Source organism: Ictalurus punctatus, chromosome 2 (genome assembly GCF_001660625.3).
Source record: "Ictalurus punctatus breed USDA103 chromosome 2, Coco_2.0, whole genome shotgun sequence".
Classification (NCBI taxonomy): domain Eukaryota; kingdom Metazoa; phylum Chordata; class Actinopteri; order Siluriformes; family Ictaluridae; genus Ictalurus; species Ictalurus punctatus.
In genome coordinates, this window is record NC_030417.2 from 397462 (window position 1) to 410000 (window position 12539).

The 12539-nt window shown below is 35.8% G+C and overlaps 2 protein-coding genes across 3 annotated transcripts in view; one reads left to right on the forward strand and one right to left on the reverse strand.

The window, feature by feature from the left end:
- The first annotated feature begins 526 nt into the window (after window positions 1-526).
- On the forward strand, window positions 527-9425 carry bmf2 (BCL2 modifying factor 2). Its single transcript, XM_047160190.2, has 4 exons — window positions 527-900; window positions 3153-3398; window positions 3785-3951; window positions 5888-9425. The coding sequence occupies exons 2-4, from the start codon at window positions 3167-3169 to the stop codon at window positions 5981-5983; spliced, it is 495 nt and encodes a 164-aa protein (XP_047016146.1). The 5' UTR covers window positions 527-900; window positions 3153-3166; the 3' UTR covers window positions 5984-9425.
- A 1017-nt stretch (window positions 9426-10442) lies between these two features.
- The window catches only part of flvcr2b (FLVCR heme transporter 2b), a 17675-nt gene continuing 15578 nt past the window's right edge, over window positions 10443-12539 (reverse strand). For both annotated transcript variants that reach the window (XM_017450967.3, XM_017450974.3), the window contains one exon: window positions 10443-12539. This exon is cut by the window's right edge and continues 1331 nt beyond it. The gene's annotated coding sequence lies outside the window, so the exon portion shown is untranslated.

Sequence of the window (12539 nt, forward strand, 5' to 3'; positions counted from 1 at the left end):
GTCTTAATAACTGCAATAGAGAGAGAGAGAATAAAGAGGGCTGGTGAAAGAACGACGGTTTATAGCTGCTATAACATAAGTGAGAACAGGAACTAACTTGTCTCATGGATGTTCTATGACATTTGGAAACATTGAGGTTGTAATAGTAATAGATTTGCCTCAATCACCTCGTCATTAATTCATCATTAAAGTACTGAAAGGAACGAAACTAAGGAAAAAGAAGAAATGAAGGTTTCAGCGCTGTCAGAGGAACGCAACATGTAATGTTTCTGTAAAGAAAAGTAGTTTCCTTCCTCAGTCACGTGGTAAGTATGAACAGCAGCTTATAATAATGAAAATACAGTTACAATAATGCAAGAATATTTCTATATTAGTTCTCATTAAGTGCTGTGTGCCCATTAAGTGCTGAATGCAGTACTTCAGTCCACACTCATGTTCATAACCACGTGTCACTTCTGACCCGGAAGTAGGAAAGTTATGAGCAGCGTGTTTAGCATAGCGTGAAAATAGACGTGATCTTGTGTCCGGGCAAAAAACAAACAAAAAAAAAAACAAAACAAGCAACAACAACAACAACAAACAAACAAACAAACAAACAAAACAGAGCAGCTCCTTTAAAATATATTAGCATTCTGTGTGACGTGAAAAGTGGGCGTGGCTTCGACCGAACTCGTGTCCAGGCAAAACACGAGCTTGTTTTAAAAGCGCTTCTTTACAAACAGGTTGAACATCGGCGAGGAGGAGAAGAAGAAGAAGGAGCACAAGAGGAGGAGGAGAAGAAGAGCAGGTCTGAGCGTGAAGTGCACTCGGATTTACACTTCGAACTGGACATATCAGCTCTGCCTTTATCCACCTAGACACATTTAATAACACAATAGAAAAGACAAGAAAAAAGTGGCGGTAAGTCCGAGTTCTGTCCTGTTGTGTGCACAGATTTTTAACTTGTTTACATCAGAACCTGTCAGATCGATGAGTCACATGATCATGTTGATTGAGGTTAAATATTGACGGAACTTTTTGAAAAGATGATGATGTTAAGTAGTGCAAATAAAGCAATACGTCAATACGCGTTATAATAATAATAATAATAATAATAATAATAATAATAATAATAATAATAATGACGTCAGGCGATGGGACGCTTTTTGATGATGCAACCGATAATTGACGACTAATAATAATAATAATAATAATAATAATAATAATAGGTTGTGTTGGATGTGGAAGTGCGGCCATTTTTTTCTGAGTAAACAAATAACGTCATGCTGCAGAGACACAGCGGTCAGATCTAGTCTGATCTAGAGATTAAGATGAAGGTCAGGTGAGATAATCTGACAGTGGTGTTGAGTTCGAGCCGGTGTCATGTGGAGTTTGTACAGTTTGGTGAGTTCCCGGCTCTAACACACACCTGCCTAAGATGCACAGTGTGTTACAGAGTGTGTTTGTGTGTGTTACAGAGTGTGTTTAGGAACAGTGGAGTTAATGTGTGTTAGTGTTTCCCTGATGTAATGAGATGAGATGAAAAGTAATGAGATGAAAATGACAGTGTTTAGGAACTGATGTTAGTGTGTTAGGAAGTGTTGGTGTATTTTGTGGGTGTATTTGTTTCTGTGTGTGTGTGTGTGTTGGATTCATTAAGAGTGTTGGTGTGTAATAATGCATGTTTAGACAGGTGTGTTAGAGTAGGGAAACACTGGTGGACCTCATTACATGTGCGTGCTGCGGTGTTCATTGTTGTATTGTTCAGAGTTTAGATGGAGCGTGGAGTTTAGCAGTATTTGGTATCGGGCTGTGCAGTGTTGAGGTGTTCGGTGTTGAGGAGTTTGTTGGTGTCGAGATGTTCGATGCCGAGTTTGTTGCTGTCGAGATGTTCGATGCCGAGTTTGTTGGTGTTGAGGTGTTCGATGCCGAGTTTGTTGGTGTTGAGGTGTTCGATGCCGAGTTTGTTGGTGTTGAGGTGTTCAGTGCCGAGTTTGTTGGTGTTGAGGTGTTCAGTGCCGAGTTTGTTGGTGTTGAGGTGTTCGATGCCGAGTTTGTTGGTGTTGAGGTGTTCGATGCCGAGTTTGTTGGTGTTGAGGTGTTCGATGCCGAGTTTGTTGGTGTTGAGGTGTTCGATGCCGAGTTTGTTGGTGTTGAGGTGTTCAGTGCCGAGTTTGTTGGTGTTGAGGTGTTCAGTGCCGAGTTTGTTGGTGTTGAGGTGTTCGATGCCGAGTTTGTTGGTGTTGAGGTGTTTTGTGTTGAATTATTTGTTGTCATGTTTGTAGATGTTGAGTTGTTCCTTATGAATCTGAATACTACAGTAACAGGAAGAAAAAAATAAATGGCCAGAAGTGTTCTCATGGTAATATTTAACCACGTGAATATAACCCACACTGTGTTTATTATTTTATTCACGCCATTATTTCACGATACCTCATTAGCACCAGTCCTTACCGTTGATCATCAAATTCACAAATAGACAATTAGCATACTCATTAGCATGATCTTTTTGTATTATACAGTAACAAGCGACAGAAAACAATAACTTGCGATAAGGATCAGAGAAAGTCCTGTTTCTGTTTCTGTCGCTGGGTCCAGACTTGTGTGAACAGCGCGGATTTGAATCGGCTGCTTTGTTTCCCTGGGAAGCTCTGGAACTTTCCCTCATTTGACTGTGATGCCTCTGCAGTTTCGCTGATGTCAGAGCAACGCTAGCAGGTCCATCATCATATGCAGAGATGATGCTGGGGTCAGTTTGACCTGAATGACCCGTACGTCGTTATGATTTTATTGCTAGAAATGTAAAGATATGTTCAGGTACAGCAGGACGCAACAGGAACGGCGCGTCAGCATACTAACCTGAGGGGACAGTCGTAGCCAGATGCCACCAGTTTAGCACGTTTACTACAAAATGTACTTTTAGGGTAAAACATTATCTGTATTGAGTTTTCGTCATGGCACCCCTCATGAAAATGAGCAAAAATAAATAAATAAACGTGATATTATTCAGTTATAACGAATATTCTGAATTATCGTGTGTAGTGTTTCTTTTGTACAATAATCTTTGCTCATTTTTATTGAGGGTGCCAGTAATTTTGGAGGCACGGTACATCATTTTATTACATCGTTGGCGTGTTTGACGCAGATCTCCATTTATTTTTTCCCTCGTTCAGGGTGATTTCCGCTGATGGAGGATGACGAGGAGGATACCCCTTTACAGATTACATCCAATCAGACCGACATCGCAGACACCAGACGAGGGAACATGCCGCTGATTCAGACGACGCCACGCTTCCGGAACTCGGGCTCCGTCCCGAACGCAGTCAGTCCGCTCCACCGTTCCCTCCACGGAGCCGTGGGTTTGGGGTTCCTGTCTACACCGTCGGGATCCGCAGATGATTCGCAGGCACTTCTTCACAGTAAGCACGCACAGTATGCTGACATTATCGAAGCAAACTAGTGAACCAGCTAACGTTAGCGTGGTGTTGCGCGTAGCTAGCTGATCAGCTTTGCTGTTTAAACCAGTAATTTGTGCTATTAGCTGTAGAAGTGAAAAGAAAGATTACTTGTTTGTGATTGGCTGATCGGAGTTAACCTAAGGTCCGACCCTTTTAAAATCTTTTACTCGGCAAGAAAATAAGAAAATAAAAAAAGCACTATTGTTACACGCTACACGTTTAGTGAGATAGCGTGTCATTTGGGACACAGCCGTGGAGAGTAGAACACGTCAGAATGTGCACTTTGTTGTGACGCCGTCTGCATACATGCGATAAACACGTTACTGATGATTTCACCTCGTGTGCAGATTTAATCTTCCGCGTCCCGTCTGCGTCAGAGGAATCGGGAGAAGAAGAACCGCAGGATGAAGGGAAAGGGGAAGAGAGGGAAGACGATAGGACGAACGTGGAAGTGCAGATCGGACGGAGGCTGCGTGAGATCGGAGATGATTTTCAGCAGGAGCACATGCAGCTGGTGAGAAATGCACAGAGGTTAAAGACAACCTGAAAGCTTTTACATTTTTTTAATTTAAATGATTAGTTTGCATCCACTTCAACGAACGCAATCCTTAATGTTCGTAATCGTCCATGAAAGTGCAGCGGCATTTTCCCGCCTCTCATTTCTGACAGCAGAGTCGATGGAGTCGGCACACGATGGAGTTACGCGCTCAAACCTTTGCTCGCTGTTTAAGCCGCCGTTCCTGACTCGACGCCCACGTTTCACCATCCAATCAAATCCCACATGATCAAAACAAAGCCCCGCCCACTCAAACCAGTCTGGAGCTGAGGATATTGCGATTGCAGAAATGAACGCTAAATCAAGCGAACGCTGCGAGATTCAGAGGAGTTTGCAATTTGTCTCAATTACCGCGGATTCGGGCCGAAGCCCTCTTCGATTCACGTGTGTCAAACACGAGTACAGCTAAAAGGTCTCGTTTACCAACAAACATCACTGTGAAAGATTGTGATTTCGCTGATTCGAGGAGTGTTCTGAAAAAAATAAAATAAAAAAATCTAAAAAAAAAGCCGCAGCAAAATCGTCCGTTTTTGGCCGAAACGATCCCAAAAAAAACCTCCACGGAATCCTGTACGGACCGTGAAACACGTCACACTGCGAAAATGATACGTTAGAATTTCATGAACGTTTCACGAGCACTTTAATATGATGTCTGACATCTGTACAACTCAAACGTTATTACGTGTTCGCGATGTCAGTTTTGTCCCCGTACAACACACAACCGTACAATAAATAAAGGGTTACTCTCTGTGACCGAGTGATGTATCCGGGTGTGTAATATCATAACGAAATGTTCGCCATGTTCGTTGGTGAGCTTTTTAATATTTTCTAACATTTCATATCTGATTTTTTTTTTTAAACAAACAAACAGTCCTATACCAACCGAATGAGCGTTTTCATTTCAATACACTTCGACAGGTTTTTTTCTTTCTCCCAACTAAAAAGAATGATACTTTCATTTAAAGTCTAATTCGCACTTAATAATAATAATAATAATAATAATAATATTCTTAATATTAGTTAATATTAGTTGCTGGAAACACACTGAAGAGCGAGAGAGAGCGAGACAGACTGTGTGTGTGTGTGTGTGTGTGTGTTTAGTATGAGTGCGTGTGAGCGAGTGTGTGTTTTATACTGCAGACTAAATTTAGAACCATGAGTCACCCATGACATCACCAGTAACGTGACCGCTGTAGGCCGAGTGCTATAGGCTCACGTAACGGTGTGCACGTGACCAGGAAGTTCCTCTGAAGATCAAAGTAAAATGTTGATTATAATTATTATTATTTAGTTATAAATATAGTTTAGAGTTACATAAAACACTGAAATAATTTCTAGTGGTGTAAAAATCATATCAGTGATCATATCAAATCAGACACAGGGTTAGGTTGTTGCATGAAAGCTGTGTGTGTGTGTGTGTGTGTGTGTTCATGTGACACGGCTTATGCAACACACTGCAACGCTTGGCCCCTCCCCTCCGCCTGGAACACAATGCACCACTAAACGCTACTCTTTTAAAAAAAAAAAAAAAAAAAAAAAAAAAAAAACCCTTGATGACCCCGCACCCGATTGGACAAAAACGGAAAAGAAGAGCAGCAGCACGATCTAGTGGTGGTTCCTCAGAGTCTCATAAATCAGTTCCGTATTTTAATTAACGCACGAGTACTGCCGAGTTAATACTGTCTTATTAATTTATAGTCATTTATTGAGTCGTTCTAAAATGCAAATCTTTGATAATTAACGGTAATTAACGCTTAATGAATAGTCGAATAACGTCACGAGAAAAAAAAAAGCATTAATTCTGTGTGGATGCTACTGATGATGTCACGGTCATTTTTATTGAAAATAGCGACTACATTAGGTTTTATTTCCGTCCGTTTTCTTTTCTCTGCAGTTCCTGCAGTATCGGAGGAACCGGCAGGCGATTTGGTGGCATTTAGCAACGACGCTTTTCGACTTCCTGTTTCCGAGGGAGTTCATCGGACACTGAGGAAGTCAAAGTCAGCTTTGAATCCTCCTCCTCTGGGTCCTAGTGTCTGCCCTTGGGTTCCCATAAACAGGCCTTTTGAAGTGAACTTGGAAAACGGACAGGACGTGAGAACGAGTGCGAGTCGCCGCTGGACGGAGACGGTGTCCCCGCTACTACTCACAAAGAAGCCATCTTTAAAATGGAGCTAGTTTTATGTTTTTTTTTTTGTGTGTTTTTTTTTTTTTAGTAGCTTATTTTAATTTTGCTTATTAGTCTGCGAATGCCTTACAGTGGATTGAGTTAAGAAGCAAAAAAAAAACAAAAAATGCTTCAGAGATCGAAGGACTTCAGGAAAGTTCCAGAAATTTAGAAAATATGAAGGAACAGCCTCAAAAAACTCAACGACAAACCTTTTTTTAATTTTTTTTTATTTTTTAAAACTTCTTACTAGTTGTTTTTTTTGTGTTTGTTTTTTAAAAACAACAACTTTTTTACCGTCTTTGAGACAGCTTTTCAGCACAAGTTTTATTGAACAGTTCATTTTTTTGAACAAAAAACAAAAGTCTCTTTGGAATGGAAACATCATCAATGCACGTCTATCGCCTTAAAATCAATTTTTAACATCTGAGCCTTTAAGATCCTCAGGGCTGAGAGACATTTTCACTATCGTAATTATTCTGAAGTTTTTATACTCGCTTTACCGAGACATTTTGTCTCAGAACTTTTTCTCAGTCTGAGCTGGATGATTTTTTAACCGCGACTTTTATCGCTTACTGAAATTTTCTTTGTGAAATATCAGAAATTCTGTCCATTTTTAAATACAAAAAAACTTAAACCTGTAAGTTTTTAACTAGGCCCCAAGTTCATAAAATTGAAATCAGAAATTTAAGGAAGTTACAAATTTGTGAGTATGTTTACTGTCAGGTTTACAAGTATAAGTTTACTTCCAAAACGTTTTTACTTCATCACTCTTTTTAGAATAATAAATGTTATTATAAAAAAAATTTAACTACAAAAATTTTTGTATGAAGCTCAAATTCGCTTTTTTCAGAAACTCAGATTTGAATCCGGACTGTAAATCATTATTATAAAATGATTCCAAATTTGGAACTAATTCAGCGCCGTAAAAGTAATACTGTCGCATGTCCAATCAACAATCGGAAATGAGCTTAAAATCGGATTTTGAATATTTCCTCTGATGTACAATCCTGCAGTTCTGATGAGAAACTTGGTTAAAGTTTGAAGAGCTGCGTTTGTGTATAAAAACTCCACTGCTGTTAAACGGGTCGCAAAAAAACTGTCAGTTGGTTTAGGTTTTTTTTTTTTTTTTTTTTAATTGAAAGATTTAAGAGAAATAATGTAATGAAATGTAAAATGTGGGAGAATAAATAAGAGAAAATGCACTAATTTACGTAAAGTTTTCTCTGAAGCCATTAATGAATGAATTATGGTGCATTTTTTTTTTTTTATTGCTCTTCCCAAAACCTTATAAAGGCCCTTTTTCATCAAAGCTGAGAACATAGATGTCTTCTTATAATTATTTGTAAATTATATGAAAATAAAATAAATAAATAACCTTAAAGTCCCTCATCAGAGTCCATAAAACACTGTGAGCTGTATTTAGTTTAATCTAATCTAGATAATTATAACCTAATCTAGTAATAGTTCAACACTTGTAGTTTGGCTAAATAACGTGTTATTTAAGTAATAAAACATTTACAGGCCGACACTTACACTCGGTTTTTATTTTACGTTTGAACAATAAGGGCCAATATGTTTATTTATTTATTTATTTTTAATAATCGTGACTAAAATAAACGGCCAGTTGTGACCGAAACTCCCCCTCCCCCCATAAGAGTTTTTTTTTTTTTTTAAAGAACAGTTTAATTTTTATTCTAAATTATGCGTGTTGGTATAAATGGAGTTGGTAAATAATAATATTATTATTATTAATAATAATAATAATAATAATAATAATAATAATGAATAGTATTTATTTATTTTTGTTGAGTTTGTAAAATAAAAGGAATATGAATTCATGTTCGCACGAATATGAACGCTTTATCGATTTATTCATAATTCTGATAAATGTAAAAGAAAAAAAAGAAAAATTGCCTTTATTAAACCTCTAAATGCTTTATTTAAGAGCGATATGACATGAATCGAGCTAAATTTTGATTGATTTGATAATATATTTCTATACGATTTACGATATATATCACAATATTCATTACACATTACACGCTGTACAACTGTAGAATACGCACAACTTTAGTCACATGACGTTACTTTATACCGGCTAAATATGAAGGCGGGATCACAAGCATGTCACATCTTTTATAAAAATAAAATCCTGTAATATTGTGAAGATATCGTGAACCGTGACTTCTAATGGAAGCGATTATCGCGATAGATCGGACGAGTTTCTGTGTTTCACCTTCTTGCTCGAACAAGTTCACCGCCACAAACTGTTTTTATATTTTAGTTATCAAAACTTTAATTTATTTTATATTATATATTATAACACCGAGGTCCAAGTGTGGAGCCGAAATCTTTCTGAATAAACTCATAACCGATGTATAACCGTTTCTAGATAGTGAACACGCTGATTTCTTTCCTCTACAGTACTCTTGAGTCTTTTCTACGCGCTGTTACACTGCATTGCTGCCGTTTGTATCTTCTACTTTGTTTCACGTATAAATCGTGATTTTATCAGACAATCAGAATCCTAAACGTGCCTTAGGGCCGAACACACACCAGCTCCGTCGCTAACCTTCATATATTCAGAGTAAAGCTACAGGAAAACGAGAAACAATCGCTGATGTCGGCTTTAAATACGAGCGCGTGATCAATCGCACTGCTGTGAAACAAACCAACACAAAAAAAAAACTATTACAATCATGACAGATGTGAATTTTTTAACTCTACACTGGACGTGTCAATATTTATTATATTTTTATATCACTATACTTGCCTAACGTTCTCTCCCAGTTTACGATACTTTCGTAATATCAATCTTTTCTTCTGTGATTTCTGTGATTGCCTTCCTTTATTAAAGACTTACGCAGGCCACTCTTCATGTTCCCTAACTAGGGACTATTTCTAGCGTCAATGCTGACAATATTTCCTCGGTCCAATAACACGAGTGATTATGAGCACGCGAAAAGCAACAATTATAAAAAACTAAACTATAAACGTACAGATTACGGAAATAAAGCTCGACACGTTTTCACTATTTCACGGCAGAGGATTTGGGAAAGTGTTTAGTTTCACTCCCTGGCAGGAATTTAACATTTTGCTTGAAAATATGGCTGTATTTTTACATTTTAATGCCCTTTCAAGTGCACTCTTTTAAATAATTTCAGTGTTGTATAAAGCCTGTTTTTATTTTCTTCTTAAAATGTGTTCATTTGATGTTACACAACAATGTTTTTTTTTTTTTTTTTTTTTTATAAATTATGTTCGTAGAACAAATTATTATACAGTTCTTATGGTTATTTATATGTGGATAAGATGTGCTTTTTTTATAGATTAAATGCTTATCATATCACAAATGCTGTTAAATCTTTTTTTTCTATAAAACTCATTAAAGATGTAAATGAAAAAATGTTTGTGTTTTGACTTTACATCTCTGAACAAAATGTTTTAAGTTTTTAAAATTTGTAGCTTCCTTCCTTGTTATTTTCTTGTAACATCCTGCTACCAGTAACACTGCTAATACTACCACTAAAGTAATAGTAGTAAATAAATAAATAAATAACAATCCTGTCAACAATGAAAAGTAACGACAAACCAACAAATCTAATGAAATGTTTGAGTACAAATACCCCTACGCTACTGAAAAAATGGAAAATTTCAATGGTAATGTATATAAAAATCTAGATCTAGTTGGTAAATGCATTGATACTGTACTGCAAAAAATATTAAGTGAGTATATACATGATAAAACATCTAAAATAAATATAATTTGAAATGTTACCTGCAAAACAAACTTGAAGTATGAAATTGTTATTCTACTGGCTGAAAATTGTATTTCTTTCTAGAAAATGTGTGATAAGCAAAAATGATCTGCCAGCTGATTTTCAAGCTTGAAATAAGGTTAAAAAGTATAGAAAATAAGTTTAATATTAATTATTATAATGTAAAAATCTTAGAATGAAACATTTTAGATATTACATATACATTATATATATATATATATATATATATACACACACACACACACACACACACACACACACACACACACACACACACAGACGTGTTAGATATTTTAGCTACTAGAAATTTCATATTCAACTTTATTTATTTTGACGATATATTTTTTTGCTAATGTGTATCATTTCCTTTCATCTTAAATGTGTAATTAAATTGTAATAAAGTATATATATAAAAAAAACCTGCAGAAGAACAGCTGAACATGTTAAGTTAATCAGTTTGGTTTGTAATTGTAACTAAAGTCAGAAAACGGCGAGCAGTGTGCACTTTTACAAACATTTTATTCATTCTGTATGAAATTTTATCAGTAAAAATGTTTTCTTTCTCTGCTCAAATTTTAAAAAAATTCTCTAATAAAAAATAATTTCTTTAAAAGTAGCTATTTATTGAATCACATACTGAAACTTAATTGTTTTACACATGGTAGATCTTCAAGTAGAAAAGTTACAGAGAATAATCTTTTTTTTTTTTGTTTGTTTGTTTGTTTGTTACAAAAGCATTCACAATTAATCCAGTTATTTAAATCATTTTACAGAAAATACTTTGAAAATGGTTCAGATTTCAGTAACATAAAAAAAGGACCTGAATGCCCGAGATACACAAAATGAGTGCGCGATGAAGAGCTGCTTTTATTTCATCACGAATCCTTCAACTGTGTGAGAAATCGCTGTACGAAATTCTAATTAATATCCAAATCTTTTAAAATTCAGACGCCAACACAGAGTTTACTAAAACCTGTTCGACTCCTACGGCTCTCAGCCAATCAGAACGCACCGTTTGGGACTTACTTTAGTGAGTTTACATTAAATATCAGATGAAATACGTGATTAAATAAAACCGGTCCTGAAGACACTCAGAGTTTTGGCAACTGATGATGTTTTTACAGTTATAAAGACTGATATTAGTTGATCAGCTCATATATTAAAATATTTCAGTTCAAACTGATTCATATCAATTCATATCAAAAAACAAGTTAAAAAGTTAAAAACGAGTCATATTTGGATATGTGCCCTTGATGACTACAGTGAAGTCACACTCGAGCTTGACCACAAAACAAAAACATGACATTTTTAAAGGTCAGGTGTTAATTTGTTGTTTTTTAAAGCTTAATATCATTCTGAAAATATGAGATAAATATACTTTAACTAATTCACATTTATTGTAAGAAAATTTGTCTTAAAATTATATTGTGAATCCTAGAGACTGTAATGAACAAACTGAAGCATATTCACATTTTGAGTTTCCTTTTTTTTTTTTTTTTTTTTTAAGGTTCCTTGAATGTTTAGGAATATAGTGATGCACGTTTTTAAAATTTTTTTTAAATAAATTTTTATTATAAATAAACAGAGTGCCAATATTTCTGGAGCTTCCCAGTAAATCGAGCAGATAATCTAATGGAACAGTCATTAAGATGGCAGTTGAGGATAAGCGGGGAGTCGATGAGGGCGTGATAAAAACACAATTCAAAGTTAAAATTCAACCTGAAGCTCCAGTTGTCGTTTCTAAAATTGCTGTAAAACTTAATATAATAGACATGAACATTAAATCACATCTACATATCGATAATTATGGCTTCTAAACCCAAGAATTCCAGTTTATCTTTGCTTCTGTACCAGCAAAGTCACATAAAAATGCCGGAATATAATTAATACTGACTCATTCCAGTAATAATCTCATAAACATTAAAATAAGTGGTTTTATATCCTGTGAAACACGTGACAAGATTTTTTAAGAAACGTTGTGATAAAATCACTGCTTGTGGGCGTGGTTATTTAAATATCGTTAGTAATCGTTTTCGTAGGTTAATATTTCAATACTCAATACTAACATCTCAGTTTTAAAGAACTTTTTGGCTCGACTGTGAAGGCAGAACCAGACAGAAGCTCGGAACTCCAGCTGGAGGACAGTTCACGTTGGTTCTGGTTTGGATTTTGAGAGATTTCACAGTCACTGAGATGCCGTTTGTAACATTAATAAAAACCTAACTGACAAACTACTGTTGAACTAACAGTAATTTGGTTAAAAGTTTATTTTGGGTTTAACGCACCCGGACGTCTCGCTCACCGAGCTGTTAAAAGAATCTCAAAATGTGTAAATTATTACATTTTATATACATATATGATTTAAAAGCTTGTCTTTTGCAGACTCCTCACGTGGACACGCAGCATAACAAGTCCACTTGAACTGTTTTTAAACTCTTTTCTTTCACTTGTGTTAGATTTTATCTTAAAAAAAAAAACACACAATAATGAGATGCACATGAAAAAACAGTGCAAAGTTACAATTTCTCACATCCAAAAGTCTGAGAAACTGTGGTGTAAAAATGCTTTTTATATGGACTAAATAGTGTATAGTGTGG